Genomic DNA, 18,323 nt, shown 5'->3' with positions numbered 1-18,323 from the left:
TTGAATTTATAGATCAAATGTAAGAATTTGAAATGAAAGTATTAATGAGATTAGTGGGAATAGAATAAATCATTTGCACAAAAAAACAAAACACACACACACACACACACACACACACACACACATACACATATACACATACAAATCAACAGAAAACCTTTTGTGCGTGTGTGTGTTTTTGAAGTTTTGTGAAAACAAGAAAATTTCTATTTTTTTCATTTGCATATATTTTATGCTTAAACTATATGTGGGTAAATCTGTATATAGGTGCCATTTAGCCTAAATGTGGGTGATTTAATTCACAGTACACAGGTAAAGTGTACCTATTAAGGCTATGATTCTGTATATATCTTTGTATATCTGCACGTTAAACTTTTTTCACAAACGTAAGTGCTGAAACCATTAGATTTGCACATATTTTCAACTTGGTGAATATTTGTAGTTTAATATATATATATATATAATTAAAAAAAAAAAGTTTTTAAAAGTCTCTTGTGGCAAAACTCACTAGGATGTGAAGGGTTAACGTTCTCTTCGCAGTGCATTGTGGGATAGCGAATGATCAGCGATGGCGGCCAGACCGAAGCATCTGAAACTTTTCATTGTAACTTATTTGCATGTAACAGTCCTTTCTCTGCATGTATTTATCGACGCTGCAGACGGGACGTGGGATGAAAACGGATACATTCTGTACTGTCCGTGCATGGGTATGAGAGCATGCTGCTTCTGAGACATGTACTCATTAGCTCATCCACACACTGGCTTCAATGACAGTTAAACGAGGCGTGTAGACCCAAAGCGAGGACTGTAGTGCACAGTTATAACGCGTCTGTGTTGTGTTGGAATAATAAACACGTTTCTCCTATATGTTCTTCTTTAGGTCGGTTTGGAAACCAAGTGGATCATTTTCTTGGATCACTGGCTTTTGCTAAAATGCTGAACCGAACACTCGCGGTTCCGCCGTGGATTGTTTACCGCCATCACGCGCCACCTTTTCAAAATGTAAACACACATCTGTCACTCATGCCACATTTCACACATCATATGCCCCGTACAGGAAATCCAACTTAAGCTGATAGTGTTTTGGAACAGGGTAGCTGCCTGGTTTATAACTGGCCCAATGCGCCGCCTGTGAGTTAGTTTAGTATTATTCATATACTATTATAGTCTTTATTAATCATTTGGATCGTTTTATTTTTATTTTGTTTTCATTTTAGTTTAAAATGTAATATATTTGTTACTTGCTTTTATTATTTTGATATATTTTGATAAATAATGTTTCTATTTGGCTTTATTTTTAATTTGCTTATAGTAACTAATACTTCAACATGTTTTATTTCCGTTAGTTGAAAAGGCAGCATTTCTAATTTTCATTTGTTTTATGCAAATATAGTTATATATCATATAGTTTTTCCATATGCTAATCATATTTGATTTAATTTCAGCTTTATTTCAATTGTCAAAAATGATTTGTAATCATTTTAGTTAAGAATAACAACACTGGGCAAAGTTGGTCATTAGCTGGTCCTAACCAGTGTTACTTTAGTGTTATATGTACTATTATAGTATTTATTATTATTTTGAATTAGCTTTTATTTTATATTATTATAGTTTTTATTTTATATTATATATTTTAAATGATTCGTTTTAATTTTAGTTTGTTTTAGTTTTGTTCTGTGCTTTTGACACACACACACACACACACACACACACACGTCTGGTTTACTATCCTTGTGGGGACTCTCCATAGGCGTAATGGTTTTTCTACCATACAGACCGTATTTTCTATTGCCCTACACCAAACCTACCCCTCACAGGAAACTTTCTGCATTTTTAGATTTTCAAAAAACTTCATTATGTGCAATTTATTAGCTTGTTTACTCGTGGGGACCTCAATTTAGATCCCCACTGTGACACAAGTCCCCATGAGTCTGTGTGTATTCAGGTTTAAGTCCCCACCAGAATAGAAAAACAGGTATACACACACACACACACACACACACTTACACACTTCTGTTTAGCTTTAAATTTGTTTTAGTTAGTTGCCAAGGCAAGTTGTCTAATTTCTATATTTTTTTTCTTTCATTTTAGGTGTTTCATCTAATATTTATATTTATCTAGTAACAGTTTTTAATAGTTTTAGTATTTTACACTAGTTTAGTTTAGTTACAATAGCAACATTGGTTCAAACTGATCATTGGCTGGTTCATGTTGGTCATTAGATAGTCCAAACTTGTCCCAAGTTGTTCCAAGCTGGAAAACCATCAGCTACCAGCTAGTTTTGAAACATAGTGGCTGATCAAACATCTAATGACTAGCGGTCACACTAGTAGATCAATAGGAGAAAGTACAATGAATTGACAAGGTATATGCTTCTGTGTTTCTCTGTAACAGGTGCATGTTCCCTACAGTGAGTATTTCCAGTTGGAGCCAGTGAAGCAGTACCACCGTGTGGTGAGTCTAGAGGACTTCATGGAGCACTTGGCTCCTAAGCACTGGCCCCCTGGTCAGAGAGTGGCCTACTGCTTTGAGTCTGCAGCTCACAGGAGCATAGACAAAAAGAGCTGTCCGATGAAGGTAATATGAGTGTTCGTTCTTCAAGGTGTGATTCATTTCTGTCTCTTTGCCAGACCTTCACAATTTGAAATTCTCTATATAGCTGCACATCAAACATTTTTTCTGATCTATTATGCCGCATGCTATGGAAACACTGCCATCTATTGGACTTCTAGCAGATCTGCATTTTGTTTTATTTCTCGAAAGCAGCATGCATTCCTAAATATTCATAACAGTGCACTTGTAATGTAGCCTGTCGATTCTGATGCAGGACGGAAATCCATTTGGTCCATTTTGGGATCATATTGGAGTCGACTTTGATCGCTCTGTTCTTTTCGGAGGACTGTCATTCAGCTCCTACTACCAACCGCACTGGATAAAAAGGTACGTTTGAGCTGAAACACTCATGAATATAAACTATTGCACTCAGACTCCCTCTACCCTACTTTTCTCACTCTCAAACTCTGTTTTTCTCCATTTCTTCAGGTTTCCCCCAAAAGAGCATCCAGTTCTCGCTCTTCCAGGAGCCCCAGCGCAGTTCCCCATTCTAGAGGAGCACATTGGACTGCAGGAGTATGTGGTGTGGTCTGAAAAAATGGCGCAGGAAGGAGAAGACCACATCAGACGCCTGCTAAACAGACCCTACGTGGGAATTCATCTGAGAATTGGCTCGGATTGGGTGAGCTTTGTGTGTCCTGATGTGAATGGATGGTTTCCCATAGTTCAGATCCAAATGGCAATTTGAATTGCACTTACAAAATCTTATAATGCATTTCAATATAATTTTTTTAATGAAATTAATACTATGCTAAATACATTTATGTATTTAGCAGACACTTTTATCCAAATAGATTTACAGAAGAGGAACTAACTGTAATAAATGTATTAACACTGCATTAAATTGAAGACTTTTATAATGTTACAAAAGATTTATTTAAAATAAATGCTGCTGTTTTGAATTTTGAAAGCTGGAAATGAATAAATAAATGACATTTTAAGACATATCAAAGCAGAAATGTTCAAATAAATGGAGGATTGGTGAGCATAAGAGACTTATGAAAAGATTTTATAAGAAAAATCATTAAATATGTACATATATATATACAGTGGGTACGGAAAGTATTCAGACCCCCTTAAATTTTTCACTCTTTGTTATATTGCAGCCATTTGCTAAAATCATTTAAGTAAAATTTTTTTCCTCATTAATGTACACACAGCACCCCATATTGACAGAATTGTTGACATTTTTGCAGATTTATTAAAAAAGAAAAACTGAAATATCACATGGTCCTAAGTATTCAGACCCTTTGCTGTGACACTCATATATATATATATATATATATATATATATATATACACTGTGTATTCATTTATTTACATATTTCTTTAGCTGATATATCTTTATCACCTTAAAGCTGCAGTCCTTAACTTTTTTGTGTTCAAAATTTACAAAATGTATATAATAAGCGAGTACACCATGATTCCATTTTCCAAACCTTGTTTTTGGCTTGTGCTGAATAACTATGGTACACCTATAATAAGTGTTTATATTCTGACTATTTAGACTGGTTCGGGTAGATACCGCTGCGGAGTAGCCCAGTACCTGTGTGATTCGCCATAGACATAAACAGAGAGAAGTAGCTCCGGCTACAATGTTCTTCTGCAAGACGCACGCAGTTCTGTTTATTAACGGCTAGAGCACCTAAAGTTACAGACTGCAGCTTTAAATAGTCTTAGACGCTTTAAATAAATAGATCCAACTGGATATGATATACAAAATTACAGGAAATGAAATTATCTCATCATAACATTTGTGCTCCAAAGTTATAACTGAATTATTGTGGATGGTTTTATTGGATTTCTGAAGTGCCAATGCAAAATGCAGAATTTTAGGCCTGAACTGGATGATACACATCATCCTTCTAACTATTATTATAATTTGTTTTTTACTATTCCACACAGCAAAATGCCTGCAAGCTTCTGAAGTCAGGTGATACCGGTCCTCACTTTATGGCATCTCCACAGTGTGTGGGATACGACCGCCAAACTGCCCTGCCACTGACCATGAACATGTGTTTACCGGATCTGTCTGAGATCCGCCGTGCGGTGAAGCTCTGGGTGAAGAACACCAACTCTCAGTCAGTTTACATAGCCACCGACTCTGAATCGCACACCGCAGAGATTCAGAAGCTCTTCAAGGGCAAGGTGAGGATTAACACTTTAACATTACAGATGTGTAAACTTGATTTAGTTAACCGAAAATAAAGCCGATGACACATTTTGTGCAGGTGAAGGTCGTGAGCTTGCAGCCGGACACTGCTCAGATTGACCTGTATATCCTCGGTCAGGCCGATCACTTCATCGGCAACTGTGTTTCGTCTTTCTCAGCCTTTGTTAAAAGGGAGAGAGATGTTCACGGGAGACCCTCGTCATTCTTTGGGATGGACTACCTAGGAAAAAGGAAAGGAAAAGAGGAACTCTAATAAAGTTACGTTTTTGTAACTGAAAGCTGGTTGAAGGTTTGCATGTTTCAGGTGTCTGGTGAGATTTTCAACAAGAACATTTGGATGTAGGGTTCACGTAATTAAATGAAGGGAGAGCAAGAGTTAGTTCCTTAATAATTTCTCTGGATGCTGCATTTCTCCCATGTTGCACTACTACATTTACTGTGAGCAACCATGATATAATTGCTATTTTTCTACTGGAACGTTTGTATCGACTGACTCATTTGCATTTTTTGAGGATGGAAAAACGGCCCCCTGTGAGGGTTGAGAAATTATACTAGAGAGACAAGTCAAGTGTTAGTGGTTGGAAATGACACTTTTTATAGTTGAAGGCCATTTAAGACCTCCAGAGGCGTCCAGATGTGCAGTGCTCTAGTGATTGCTGAAAATGAACATATGTGAAAAGAATGTATGTCACAGGCTTTCTGATGTCTTAGTAATGCAAGGTGACATTGTTTTTGAAAGTCAGCGTCAAACCAAATTGCAGAAGTGTTTTATAAATGTTTTAAGATGTACTTATTAGTAATTTTGTACAACTTTAAAAGACATTCCTCAAGTTTACTATTAAAAATATAACAAGCAGTATTTTGTGTGTATGTTTTTATGTTTGTTCTTTGGTTTCATGATGTATTTAAAAAATACTTTCTTTTAAAATTTAAACTAAAGGAGTATATATGCATTTACAATCTTTGCAAAAAAAAAATGCTATGCTATGCATTAATAAATAAATAATAAAAATTGAAATGCAATGGTTAATGCACTATAATTCAAAAGGTTGGAGTGGCTACGATTTTTAAAAATGTATTTGAAAGAAGTCTCTTATGCGCATCCAGGCTATTTATTTGATATAACTACAGTAAAAACTAATATTGTGAAATGTTATTACAATTTAAAATAACTAATTTCTATGTTCATTTATTTTAAAATATAATCTATTCCTGTGATGCAAAGCTGAATTTTCAGCATCATTAGTCTTCACATGATCCTTCAGAAATCATTCTAATATGCTGATTTTCTGCTTAAGAAACATTTCTCAGTATCAGTGTTCAAACAGTTGCGCTGCTTAATTTTTTTGTGGAAACCATAATTTATTTTGAATCAAATTTAGATGAATCGAACGTTTAAAATGGGATTTTTTGTTTTGTAACACAATGCCTTTGCTATTACCTCTGATCAATTTAAAGCGTCCCTGCTAAGTAAAAGTATTAATTAAAAAAAAAAAAAATGTTGTGTATGGAGAACAACTGAGTTTTAAATATCTATTTGTCAGTTTCTTTTTTTGATTAATAAAACTATAAGGCATTCCATAATTTTATTATTAGTGGTACTCTGTTGTTATTCTATCGCTGAAATAACAAAACATACAAACTACATACAAATCAATAGTGGCCATTTGAAATGGCTTGGGAATGTTCATCTCGAGTCTGGATCGATCCAGCAGCAGCAGCAGCAGCAGCAGCAGCAGATCCACCCCGGCCTGCAGGGGGATCACAGCACAGCACAGCACAGCACAGCACAGCACAGCACAGCTCAGCTCAGCTCTCCTCTCTCTCCTCGCGGGGACAGACATGGCTGACGGAGTTCCTGAGGAGAGAGATACGGGAGATTTAGTATATTTCAACGCTTAGAGATTTGAGAGCTATGTGCTTCTGACTGATATGAAGGCGACGGTGATCTTCGGTGTAATTTACAGGTGAAGTTGTTCACGAGGGGAGAGGTGAGTTACATTATGTGTGTATTTCTACAGTTAATGACACGGTTTGTTTGCCGTTGCCAGGCCGCTTGTTTTGAGTCTCCGAGGAGCTCCGTCCTCATAGATCCGTTTATATATCTTGACAAGCTAATATTAGCAATATTATATTATCGAACTATAAAAATACCATCATTTCAGTTAAAGCAACGACGTTTTCAGCAGAACAGACAATTAGTGTGTCGTATTTGACCCTTTAGTCTGTATATCGCCGTTATCTCTCGCTGTATTACATGAGATTGACTCAGTTAACGCAGATTTACAGGGATATTTGAGATTAAATGATCTCGGATGGGCTGATGTGAATTAGCTTTGTTGCTACAGCTAATGTAGTGGTTAATAGCTTGCGTTTTTTTGGTGTAAAGTATTGTTATGATCTTTGAAAAATTATAATTTGGGAATAACAAGCTACTTTAGACCTATGTTCTTCTACAAACGTAATATGTAATGCTGAGTACAGGTTTGCTTATGAAAATGATTATTTAGGAGTGGCATATAAACGACTCTACATGTCTGTACTTGTGAATGTCTCTAGCAAGCAAGCAAGTGTTTATTTATATAGCACTTTTCCAAACTAGTTAATGCAGTTCAAAGTGCTTTACAAACAAGAAGGAATCAAATACAAAAACAGTTGAATACACCAATACAAAATAGAAATAAACCCATTAAAATACAAGAACAAAATGTATATATATATTATATAAAAATATATTATATTAGGTAAAATATAAAACCTAAAGCAAAAAGATTAAAAAGAAGGAACTACATGTCTGTACCTACTTAGCAACCAATTAAAGCATATCTATACTTTGTTTGAATAGTTGTAAAGCTACAAAAACATAAAGTAAAACATATTGCAATATACTGTTCCACCCAGCTCGTACAAATAACTACTGTGGTAAAGTGATTGTCAAATTGCCACTGATTGGTAACTGACATTATTTCTAACCTAAGAAGAAAAGGTTGAACTGTTTTGGTATTCCATCAATACATCAATAGTATGAGATAAAGAGACAACATTATGATATACTAAGTCATAATTATGGCATAAGTCAAAAGTACGAGAATTATGAGATATAAAGGGGATTTAAAAATTGCCTCACAATTTTATTTTTAATAGATTTTTTTTGTCAATTTCAGCTTTTTATTTCATAATTATTGTGACATAGTATCTCATAATTATAACTTTGTTTGATATTATAGTATGAGATAAAGAAACAAAATTATGAGACACAGTCATTTTATAGTCATATTTAAAAATTCTCAATTTTAACCATAATTATAACTTTGTTTGATATTATAGTATGAGATAAAGAAACAAAATTATGAGACACTAAGTCATTTTATAGTCATATTTAGAGTATTATGAGATAAAAAGGTGATTTAAAAATTCTCAATTTTAACTTGTTTTTGTCAATTTAAACTTTTTATCTCATAATTGTGACATAGTATCTCATAATTATGACTTGGTTTCATCGTTATGAAATAATTCGTAAAAAAATCATTTTGATTTACTCATCATGAAAATGGATTCCGTAAATTTGTTGTAAGCTATACATTTGCTTACTCTATTTTATTGTTTACCAAATATGTACTTATTCAGTGTTTTTATGTAAAAGGTTACTACAGATTTGCTTGTCAAGATAAATCTAGATAAATATTTTCTGTGTTTGTTTGGGATAACCATAACACAAGTTTTCTCTTGACTTTCTCATGTTTTGCAGGCTGTGATGCTGGCAGCAGCAACACTGTGAAATAAACTACAATCTCATTAGGAGAAGTCAGCAGATACGCCAGAGCCATCAAAATGTCTAAAAGCAAAAGCTCTGAATCCGTTAAGGTAGTGGTGCGTTGTCGCCCCATGAATGAGAAAGAGCGAGCCGCCAATTTCCAGAGGGTGGTCTCAGTGGACGTGAAGTTTGGGCAAGTGGCTGTGCGCAACTCTCGAGGTGCGTCCTCCCATGAGCACCCAAAAGTGTTCACCTTTGATTCCGTCTATGACTGGAATTCAAAGCAGATGGAGCTCTACGATGAGACTTTCCGGCCATTGGTGGACTCTGTACTGTTTGGCTTCAATGGGACCATCTTTGCATACGGCCAGACGGGCACCGGAAAGACTTTCACGATGGAAGGGGTACGAAACGACCCCGACAGGAGGGGTGTCATTCCGAACTCCTTTGAACACATTTTCACACACATCTCCCGCTCTCAGAACCAGCAGTACTTGGTCAGGGCTTCATACTTGGAGATTTATCAAGAAGAGATCAGGGACCTTTTATCGAAAGACCAATCGCGCCGTCTGGAGCTCAAAGAGAGGCCGGATACGGGTGTCTACGTTAAAGACCTCTCTTCATTCGTCACTAAAAGTGTTCGTGAGATTGAGCATGTGATGAATGTGGGGAACCAGAACCGCTCGGTTGGCGCAACTAACATGAACGAGCACAGCTCTCGCTCTCACGCGATCTTCGTCATCACCATTGAGTGCAGTGAGTTGGGTCCTGATGGAGAGAACCACATTCGGGTTGGGAAACTCAACCTTGTTGACCTGGCAGGAAGTGAAAGACAGACCAAAACTGGTGCTCAGGGCGAGCGTTTGAAAGAAGCCACCAAAATCAACCTCTCTTTGTCAGCTTTGGGCAACGTCATCTCAGCGCTGGTGGATGGGAGAAGCACCCACATCCCATACCGTGACTCTAAACTTACAAGACTGCTTCAGGATTCCTTGGGTGGAAATGCCCGTACGGTTATGGTGGCCAACATCGGACCTGCTTCCTACAATTTGGAGGAGACGCTGACCACGCTACGCTATGCAAATCGCGCCAAAAACATCAAGAACAAACCCCATGTCAACGAAGACCCAAAGGATGCGCTGCTTCGGGAGTTTCAGGAGGAGATTGCCCGCTTGAAAGAACAGCTGGAGAAAAGGTCTGGCAGGAAGAGGAGAAAAAGGAGGAGAAGGAGGGTTGGAGAAGGTGGAGAGGAGTTAGAAGATGGGGAGGATGATGATGAGGAGGAGGAAGAGGATGACGACGACGAAGAGGAAGGAATGGATGCAGATAAGAACATCACGGATTATTGGCGCGAACAACAAGAGAAGCTGGAGAAGGAGAGGAAGGCCATCATGGAGGACCACAGCCTGGTGGCGGAGGAGAAACAGCGGCTGCTGAAAGAGAAGGGGAAGAAGATGGACGATCTTCACAAAGAGAAGGAGGCATCAGAGATGCTGGCGGCCAAAGTTAAGGTTAGAAAGTCCAGATCTCGGGTTAAAATATACTATTGTTCAAACATTTGGGGTCAGTAGGATTTTTTTTATGTTTATGAAAGAAGTCTCAGTCTGTATTTATTTGATCAAAAATGCAATAAAAACAGTCATATTGTGAAACATTATTGCAAATTAAAATAACTTTTCTATTTGAATATTTAATTTATTCCTGTGGTGCCAAAACTAAATTTTCAGAATCATTACTCCCATCTTCAGTGTCACATGATCCTTCAGAAAGCATTTTAATATGCTGATTTGGTGCTAAAGAACATGCTTATTATTTTCAGTGTTGAAAACGGTTGATAACCATGATAGTTTTTTTTTTAGGAATCTTAGTAATTAGAAAGTAAAAAAAAAAAAAAAAGATTTGTTTTAAATAGAGTTTTTGTTGTAACATTAAAAATGTCTTACTGTCATTTTGATCAGTTTTCTGTGTCATTTCTGAATAAAAGTATCAGTTTCTTAAAAAAACAAAAAAAATCTCACCCCAAACTTTTTAATGGTAGTAAACAAATATAGTGAAATTATTGCAAATATACTGTGATGGGGGAAAGAAAACATTTGTGTAAAAATTTATTTTTTCTTTTGAAAATAATTAAAAAAAATAAATATTAAATGTAAAACGTATACTTTTAAAATTGTAAACACAGTTTACATGATACATTAAAAAATGTAAAACATAAAATTGTAAATATAAATATACATTTAAATTAATAATTTTTAAAAAAATGTTTATTATTATTTGGGCCAGTGACAGTTTTGGCAGTGTAACAGTTGACCTGACCAGTCATGCTGAAAAATAAATAAATAAATATATATTTGTTGAGTCCTTTTGTGAATTCATGAGTGTTTTTTTTTGACTGATTCATTAAAAGAGCCAGCTTGTAAGAGTCATTAGTTCTTAATTAGACTACACTGATTGCACTGTATGCTGTTTTGGCAGCACAATAGAAACACATGTTTGTCCTCATTTTATTACTCATTTGTTCTATCCCCTCATGTTTGATGTACACTGCAAACTCACAGATTTAATGGAATACATTGAAGATTAGATATTAGTTTCAGAAACATACTCTTAACAATCCTTCTCTTAGCTTGGCTAATATCGTGTCATTGTGTTATCAGGAAAAATAAATGCGTTTGACTTATCTGGTAACCAGTTTTTCACTTTCAGGCCATGGAAAGCAAGCTGCTGGTGGGAGGAAAGAACATTGTCGACCACACCAATGAGCAGCAGAGGATTCTGGAGCTGAAGAGACAGGAGATAGCCGAACAGGTACAGTTTCCAATAACACACTGTAGAGAGATTGAGCTGGACTGTGTTTCAGTCCTCAAGGTTGTTTTAAGGAGACTGGTTATTTGAGCCTCCTTATAGTTTATGTGGATATTTTGGGAATCTGGATTTCAAATGCAGAAAAAAATGCTGATTAAAGCATTTGTTCATTTTTTTTTTTTCGCTCAGCAGTCCTATCTGTGTTTAGTTGGATTTGTATTTATGCAGCTAACAAAGAAATTCTGATGCAGTTTGTGGCCTGGCATTGTGTTCAACAATTCATTTATATCTAGACAGTGATTGGACAGAAATATGTATGTACATTTCTCACTGTTAGGATACTATAAACATTATATGAGCAGTTCCACTTAGGCTTGTGAAATGCAAAGATGTTTAAAACATTCATAATGTGTGTGTGTGTGTGTGAGCAGAAAAGGCGGGAAAGGGAGATGCAGCAGGAGATGGAGTGTCATGACGAAGAGACACTGGAGCTCAAAGAGACGTACAGCTCCCTGCAGCAGGAAGTTGACATTAAGACCAAGAAACTGAAAAAGGTATCTGTCTGTCTGTCTAGATAGATAGATTTGTCTAGCAGTGTGCTGTTAAAATGATTTTAGGAAGACTGTGTGTGCATGTGATCAGATGTATTTTTTAGAGTCCAGCTGTATCCTCTGGGGTCATTAGTAGTAGGACAGCTCTCATGGCAGATCTGCATCCTCCTTGTTGAGAATCATCTGCACATGACTGAAGTTGACCTCCTTTTGCTGGAGTTTGTAGAGCAAATGCCTTACCTATTCCTATGAAGAGCCTCATCTTTTTTGAATGTCCCATCTGTTTCTGTCTCTTTCACGTAGCTCTTTTCCAAGCTGCAGTCTGTGAAGGCGGAGATTCAGGATGCCCAGGATGAACACGTCAAATACAGGCAGGAGCTGGAGCAGACGCAGAATGAGCTGACTAGAGAACTCAAACTTAAGTATGTCAATCATTATAAGCATTACCAGAAGGCATCACAACATTGTAATGGACTAAATAAAAAATGGATATTCAATATCAATGATTAATTCATAAATACCGATGAATCTGATATCCTCTGATAATCAATATGCTACCAGTATTTCTTGAATCAATGCATTTTAAAATGTACTGATTCATATTGCTGTTAATTGAATGGAGTCAGGTTGAATCACTCTGAATTGCTTTTGAATCGAAAGAGAATCAAGATAATCCTGAATCGAATTGATACACGTACGTCTTTCTCTACCTGTCGGATAGTTCCCGTCATTTCTACATTGGCACTATAAAATCAGCATGTTTTGTCATATATGGGTGCAGTGGTCAGTGTTTGGTTTAGCGTGGAGGTTAAGTTGTGTTGGTCTGACTGCTTGGAAATCTGGACTCAGCACTGCTATATTACGGATGCTAACAGTTTAACACAGACACACTAAGACTCTAGTGTACTAAGCGATCTCTGAGGTAGAGTGTCCTTTAAGGGAAGATTTATCTGACAGGCTGCTTTTGAGTGTAATAATAGATAGTAGAATAGATTTCGTGCTAATGGCAAATTGAGCATTCAAGATAAAGAAAATAGTAAAAGGAAAGGCGTTTGCATAGCATTCGCTAAGTTCTTAGAAATAGACTTTTAGTATTTTGGTTTCATAAGGTTTTGTTGTACCATTTTCAAGTTAAGTTAAAATTTAACAACTTTAAAAATGTCATGTGGTGTAACCGTTGAGTAATAGCATTTTTGTCCTTACACAATTCAATGCGTGAGTATACACATATAAATCTAAATTATTTTCATTTTTCAAGGTAAATAGTATGAAATACTTTAAATAATATACAGTATATAATCACAGTCACGAGGGTCTTCCGGAGTTTTTCCATGATGTCGCTTTCTGTTTTTTTTTCTTCAGCATTTTAGTTTTGTACCATATGACTTTTTTTAAATATTAGTATTTTAACAAAATCATTTCACTATTTTTAATAATAATAATAATAATAATAATAAATAAATAATTATGCTAAGTTTTTTTGCTTTAAGGTTTTCTGTTTTTAAATAATTCTTTTAATGCAAATGTATTTTCTTCATTATGAGGACGAAGTCGTATCACTCTGACTTTTTGGAATTTATGCTGCAATTTTCCTCCCCCCAAAAAATTAAAAGCATGTTCATCATAGAAGATTTTGTTCTGTGTATAAATTGCATTTTAAAGAGAAAGTTCACCCAAAAATGACAATTCTGTCATTAATTACTCACCCTCATGTCGTTCCAAACCTATAAGACCTTTGTTCATCTTCGGAACTAAAATTAAGTGATTTTGGTTTCACTTTATTTTGATGGTCCCTTTAACACATTCTGTTGACTATAAGTAACATTGCATTTACATATCTACTAATTCTCATTAGAGTGTTAGTAGAGTATTAGTAGACTGTTAGGGTTAGAATAAGTTTACATGTACTTGCAAAGTTACTTATAGTCAGTAGAATGTCTGTTGGGACACCATCACAATAAAGAGTTAGCAGATATTAAGCAGACAGTCTACTAATACTCTAATGAGAGTTAGTTGACGCGTAGATGCAAAGTTACTGATAGTCAACAGGATGCTCAAAAGGGACCATCAAAATAAATGGTTAAATAGTCCATGTGACATCAGTGGTTCAACCGTAATGTTATGAAGCTAAGAGAATACTTTTTGTGCACAAAGAAAACAAAAATAATGACTTTATTTAACAATTTCTTCTCCTTCGTGACCGTCTTCGATACGTGTTCACGACAGTACCACGAAGCATGTGTGTCTTCCTCTGCTTGTAAACAAGCCGCAGCGCATCCAAGGTTTTACGTCAGAACACCAGCTTCTGCGTCAGCATGCATCGTGGTACTCTCCTGAACGTGCGACCAAGACTGACAAATTGTTGAATAAAGTCGTTATTTTTGTTTTCTTTGTGCACAAAAAAAAGTATTCTCGTAACTTCATAAAACGGTTGAACCACTTATGTCACATGGACTATTTTAACGTTGTCTTTACTACGTTTCTGGGCCTTGAACGTGGTAGTTCCATTGCTGTCTATGGAGGGTCAGAAAGCTCTTGGATTTCATCAAAAATAAAAGACTTTTCATTTTTGGGTGAATTATCCCTTTAAATTTAGAATAAATCAAAAGACAAAAAAAAAAATGAACGTCATTTCATTGACCCGTTAACATTTGTGTTGTACCCACCAGACATCTGATCATAGAGAACTTCATCCCACTAGAGGAGAAGAACAAGATTGTGACAAGAGCTACTTTTGATGAAGAAGATGACCTTTGGAAAATGACCCCCATCACTCGTATTCAAAAGTACAAAGACTTCTTTTGGAAAATTGAAGCTGAAGTTTATGTCCATTAACATCCTTCACTATAATGTTTCTTCTTTCTTTTTCTTTTTCTCAGTGATCAGCAGATGATGAAAAGGCCTGTTTCTGCAGTGGGCTACATACGGCCTCTGAGTCAGCATGCCCGTATGGCCATGTTGATGCGGCCTGATGTCAGATACAAGGTATGCTGACACTGTTCCCATAATCCCCCGCATGGCACCACACAAAGGCTTCGGTTACAACACTCCCTCACTCTTTACAATGACACAGATGAGCTCAGGAGAATCCTTTGCCTTCGTCTTTTTACATTCTCCCTGTCCGTCTTCCAGGCTGAGAATATCTTGCTGCTGGAGTTGGACCTGCCCACACGGACAACAAAAGACTACGAGGGGCCGGTGATCGCACCTAAAGTGGCTGCGGCTTTGGAGGACGCTCTGAGGGATGAGGACGAGATCCAGGTGGACGCCTCTGGTCTTCGTGCCAGCCTGGGCTCCAGTCCAGGACTCAATGCCTCAGCTGCTGGGTTTTCCAAGAAACCAAAGTCAGGGTGAGAAATTATCCCTCCAACCTTTTCCCTTTTGTTTATTTCTCACTTCTTTGTTCATCCTTCCTTAATATACTTTTTCGTTTTTCCCCACAATCCTCTCACAGCCGGCCAAAAACTGGCAAGAAGGTGAGCACTCCAACTTCAACTCACAGCCCTTTGTCCGGCTCGGCGTCCCCTCTTTACCCACAATCCCGAGGCCTCGTGCCAAAGTGAAAATAGTGAAAACCTTCACTCGATTCAATCTTGGTGTGTTATCTGAACCCACCAATCGGTCCTCATACTACCTTGTTTTTAGATGTCGCTTCAACATCCCGTTTATAGCACAAAAAAAAGTTACATTAGGCGATCTTTAAAGTCTTAAAGCTCACCGCAATATAAAGTTCCACAGATTTAGTTTGCACTCAAGCAAAATGTTATGTGTTTTGTGTGTGTGTGAGACCATTGAGATAGCAGGTGGTCTCGGAATTGACCGTCGTGTTAGTTACGTCATTGTGGGAATGTTTTTGTCTGTGTCGTTGTAGGATTAAAAAATTTCTCACATAAAGTAGCTGGAGATGAGATTTATGCTGGTTTGGGCCACTAAAGAACTGTATTGTTGTTTGACGAGAGAGTAAGCACATTACGTCATTGACTAAGACCCAAAACAACCTCTAAGCCTTTCTCGAAGAGCTGGCTTGGGGAAGGGCCCAGAAACACACACTTGACCGGGTTGTCATCGCTGTATCCAGTAAGGAAAGGAGTTGGGGGTTTAAAGGTCATTGCATACAAAAAATATCAGGGTTCCAAGGTGCCTTAGATTCTCTTTACATACAGAAGTTTGGTCTGAGAGTCCCTTGACCTGATAGCTGGACAGTAGAACCTGTAATCCACACCAAAACCCCTGTGGATGGTTCCTGAATGCTTTGAATTACACTATAAGTCTGTTGTGTTTGGCAAGCTTGTATTTAATGTTCACGGGGATCTGTAAACAAGAGTTTGACATGAGTAAGTCTGATTTCTGTTGAACTGTCAAACCTTGAACTAGTGAAGGTAATACCATTGCCTGCTGCTACTGTAGGGTTCTTTTACCCCTTGTGTCATAGCAAACGGTTTATGTATATTGAGACATGTTAGTAAATACATCTGCATTATCATTGCAGTTGTATTAAAATCCAAAATAATAAATGCAGTCGAGTAACATTTTAAGGCTGTTATTACCATACTAGTCGGTTTTATATTCAAGCAATTGTAGATAGTTTTTAACAGTCGTATTTTCTTTGCTTAGATTTATATGGTTTATTTTTGAATATGTATTATTTAAAGCTGTGTACAAATTTATTTTTGCATATGAGATATCATTTATGTGAGTCACTGCGTTCTTTTGTGTTGAGCGAAATACGTCATCGTATAGTAAAAGTACAGCTTTTGGATTGTCAGAATGTGTACTGCAAATCCTGATGCTGGTCATTGAAATCAGTGTGAATTTCTTAATTTAAATATGCATTATCTAATCGATATTAATGCTGCCACTCCTGGCTGTATTAATGCATAAGTCATTAGTTGCTGTTACGATATTTTTGAGGTTTTAGCATGACATAAGAACATCTAAAGCATTATAGGCAAAATAAAACTGTATGTCTGCAGTCTAATACTCCACTTTCACCTTCTTCCATGTGATGCATGAGTTCAGTGCTAATAACCACACTGAGAAAATCATTTTAACGTTCACACAGATTTTGTTTTGTACTAAAATGTTTTTGAATTTGTATTTGAGTTTAGAATGCAAATGTCCTCAATGTGTTAACCATCTTTTAATTAAAGGATGATTATCTATTTGAATGGTGTAAGAGCTGTTTTTTCACCCATTTATTCTGCTTGCATTTTTATTCCATCCATATCACAATATGACTTTAATAAGTAATAAAAAATAACCAGGACTTTTTAATGTGTCACCTGATCCTTGTCCTGTTCCATGTTATGGTAGCATAATGATCTTGTAATCTGAAGCATTAGCTTTCAATTCTTGTTGCGATAAATAATAGTATTTTTTTGATGAGTCAATATGATGTTCAGGGGGCCTGGAAACCATAGCAGTGCCCCTGGTTAAACGTCCTAATTCTGGATTCTCCATTTTCAGTAAATGCCAGTGTTCAAATTATGCATTATTTCCACTTAATAAAACACTTAAGTTTTGGAATTTCAGTGGCATACTGCAAATACACATTAAATGAACAGAAACAGAAGTAATGTGCTGTCCGGTGTGCAAACTCAAACTTTATTGAAGGTTCTGTCACCTACAAGCACACAATCGTTTCAAGCAAAACCTGGTAGATATGCTTGTACGTCAGATGAGTAAAGACTTTCCTTGTGATAATATCATGAATTATATGGGCTACCTAAGCATTGGTCTCCTCAAGGAGAACTAAAGAAAAATGCTCCTGAACTGCTGAAATGTGTAGAAATCGAACCTGGGCTAACATGTTCAAATACATAAATGCAATCAATTGCGTCGAAAACATTCGCTTAAAACATATTATCTTCACAGTTAATACGTTAATGAGACAGAGCATGAAAAATCGTGCATACCCGCAGCAGTAACACTCAAATCTGCTGCGATACGGAAAGAGAAGAGGGACAAAATACTACATTTGCAGTACCATTATCGGCCACAGGAGGGAAGACTTCAAACACAAATTAATACAACAAAATGCCTTATTTTATGGAATTCACATATAAACTGTTTAAATTAAATGTTCTTTTTAACCCTGTTACACCAGATCCAACCATTGTATGCTCAGAATAGTCTTCCTGTACAGAGATCGTTTTACCACCACTGAGATATATAAAAAGCAGATCATTTTCAACATTTTTGGTCAAAAAATAGAAAGGTCCTAACATTTTGGTCTTTTTGTTCTGTGAAGAAGAAAAAAAAACACGAAATAAAATGTTTTTCTAAAGTATTCCTGAGTAGGGCCAAAGATTCTGAGCACAACGGTTGGAATTCGTGAAAAATACCCAAGTGCTTCATATACCTTGAATTTTTGGCGATTACCAATAAATAGAATTTAACTAAAAATGCTTCTGTTTATTTTCACACA

General features: G+C 36.5%; 2 protein-coding genes across 2 annotated transcripts; both read left to right on the top strand.

The window, feature by feature from the left end:
• The first annotated feature begins 530 nt into the window (after window positions 1-530).
• pofut1 (protein O-fucosyltransferase 1) lies at window positions 531-5,638 on the top strand. The gene is made up of 7 exons (XM_016241862.1): window positions 531-707; window positions 881-1,002; window positions 2,395-2,577; window positions 2,828-2,940; window positions 3,043-3,235; window positions 4,519-4,761; window positions 4,845-5,638. The coding sequence occupies exons 1-7, from the start codon at window positions 569-571 to the stop codon at window positions 5,037-5,039; spliced, it is 1,188 nt and encodes a 395-aa protein (XP_016097348.1). The 5' UTR covers window positions 531-568; the 3' UTR covers window positions 5,040-5,638.
• A 924-nt stretch (window positions 5,639-6,562) lies between these two features.
• On the top strand, window positions 6,563-16,398 carry LOC107558233 (kinesin-like protein KIF3B). The gene is made up of 9 exons (XM_016241861.1): window positions 6,563-6,777; window positions 8,535-10,051; window positions 11,247-11,348; window positions 11,777-11,899; window positions 12,200-12,318; window positions 14,566-14,682; window positions 14,776-14,881; window positions 15,029-15,246; window positions 15,351-16,398. The coding sequence occupies exons 2-9, from the start codon at window positions 8,618-8,620 to the stop codon at window positions 15,457-15,459; spliced, it is 2,328 nt and encodes a 775-aa protein (XP_016097347.1). The 5' UTR covers window positions 6,563-6,777; window positions 8,535-8,617; the 3' UTR covers window positions 15,460-16,398.
• The last annotated feature ends 1,925 nt before the right edge of the window (window positions 16,399-18,323 follow it).

This window comes from Sinocyclocheilus grahami, unplaced genomic scaffold (genome assembly GCF_001515645.1).
Source record: "Sinocyclocheilus grahami isolate Dianchi unplaced genomic scaffold, SAMN03320097.WGS_v1.1 scaffold637.1, whole genome shotgun sequence".
Lineage (NCBI taxonomy): Eukaryota > Metazoa > Chordata > Actinopteri > Cypriniformes > Cyprinidae > Sinocyclocheilus > Sinocyclocheilus grahami.
The sequence above is the reverse complement of the archived record's forward strand: the minus strand, read 5'-3'. Positions and strand labels throughout refer to the sequence as shown.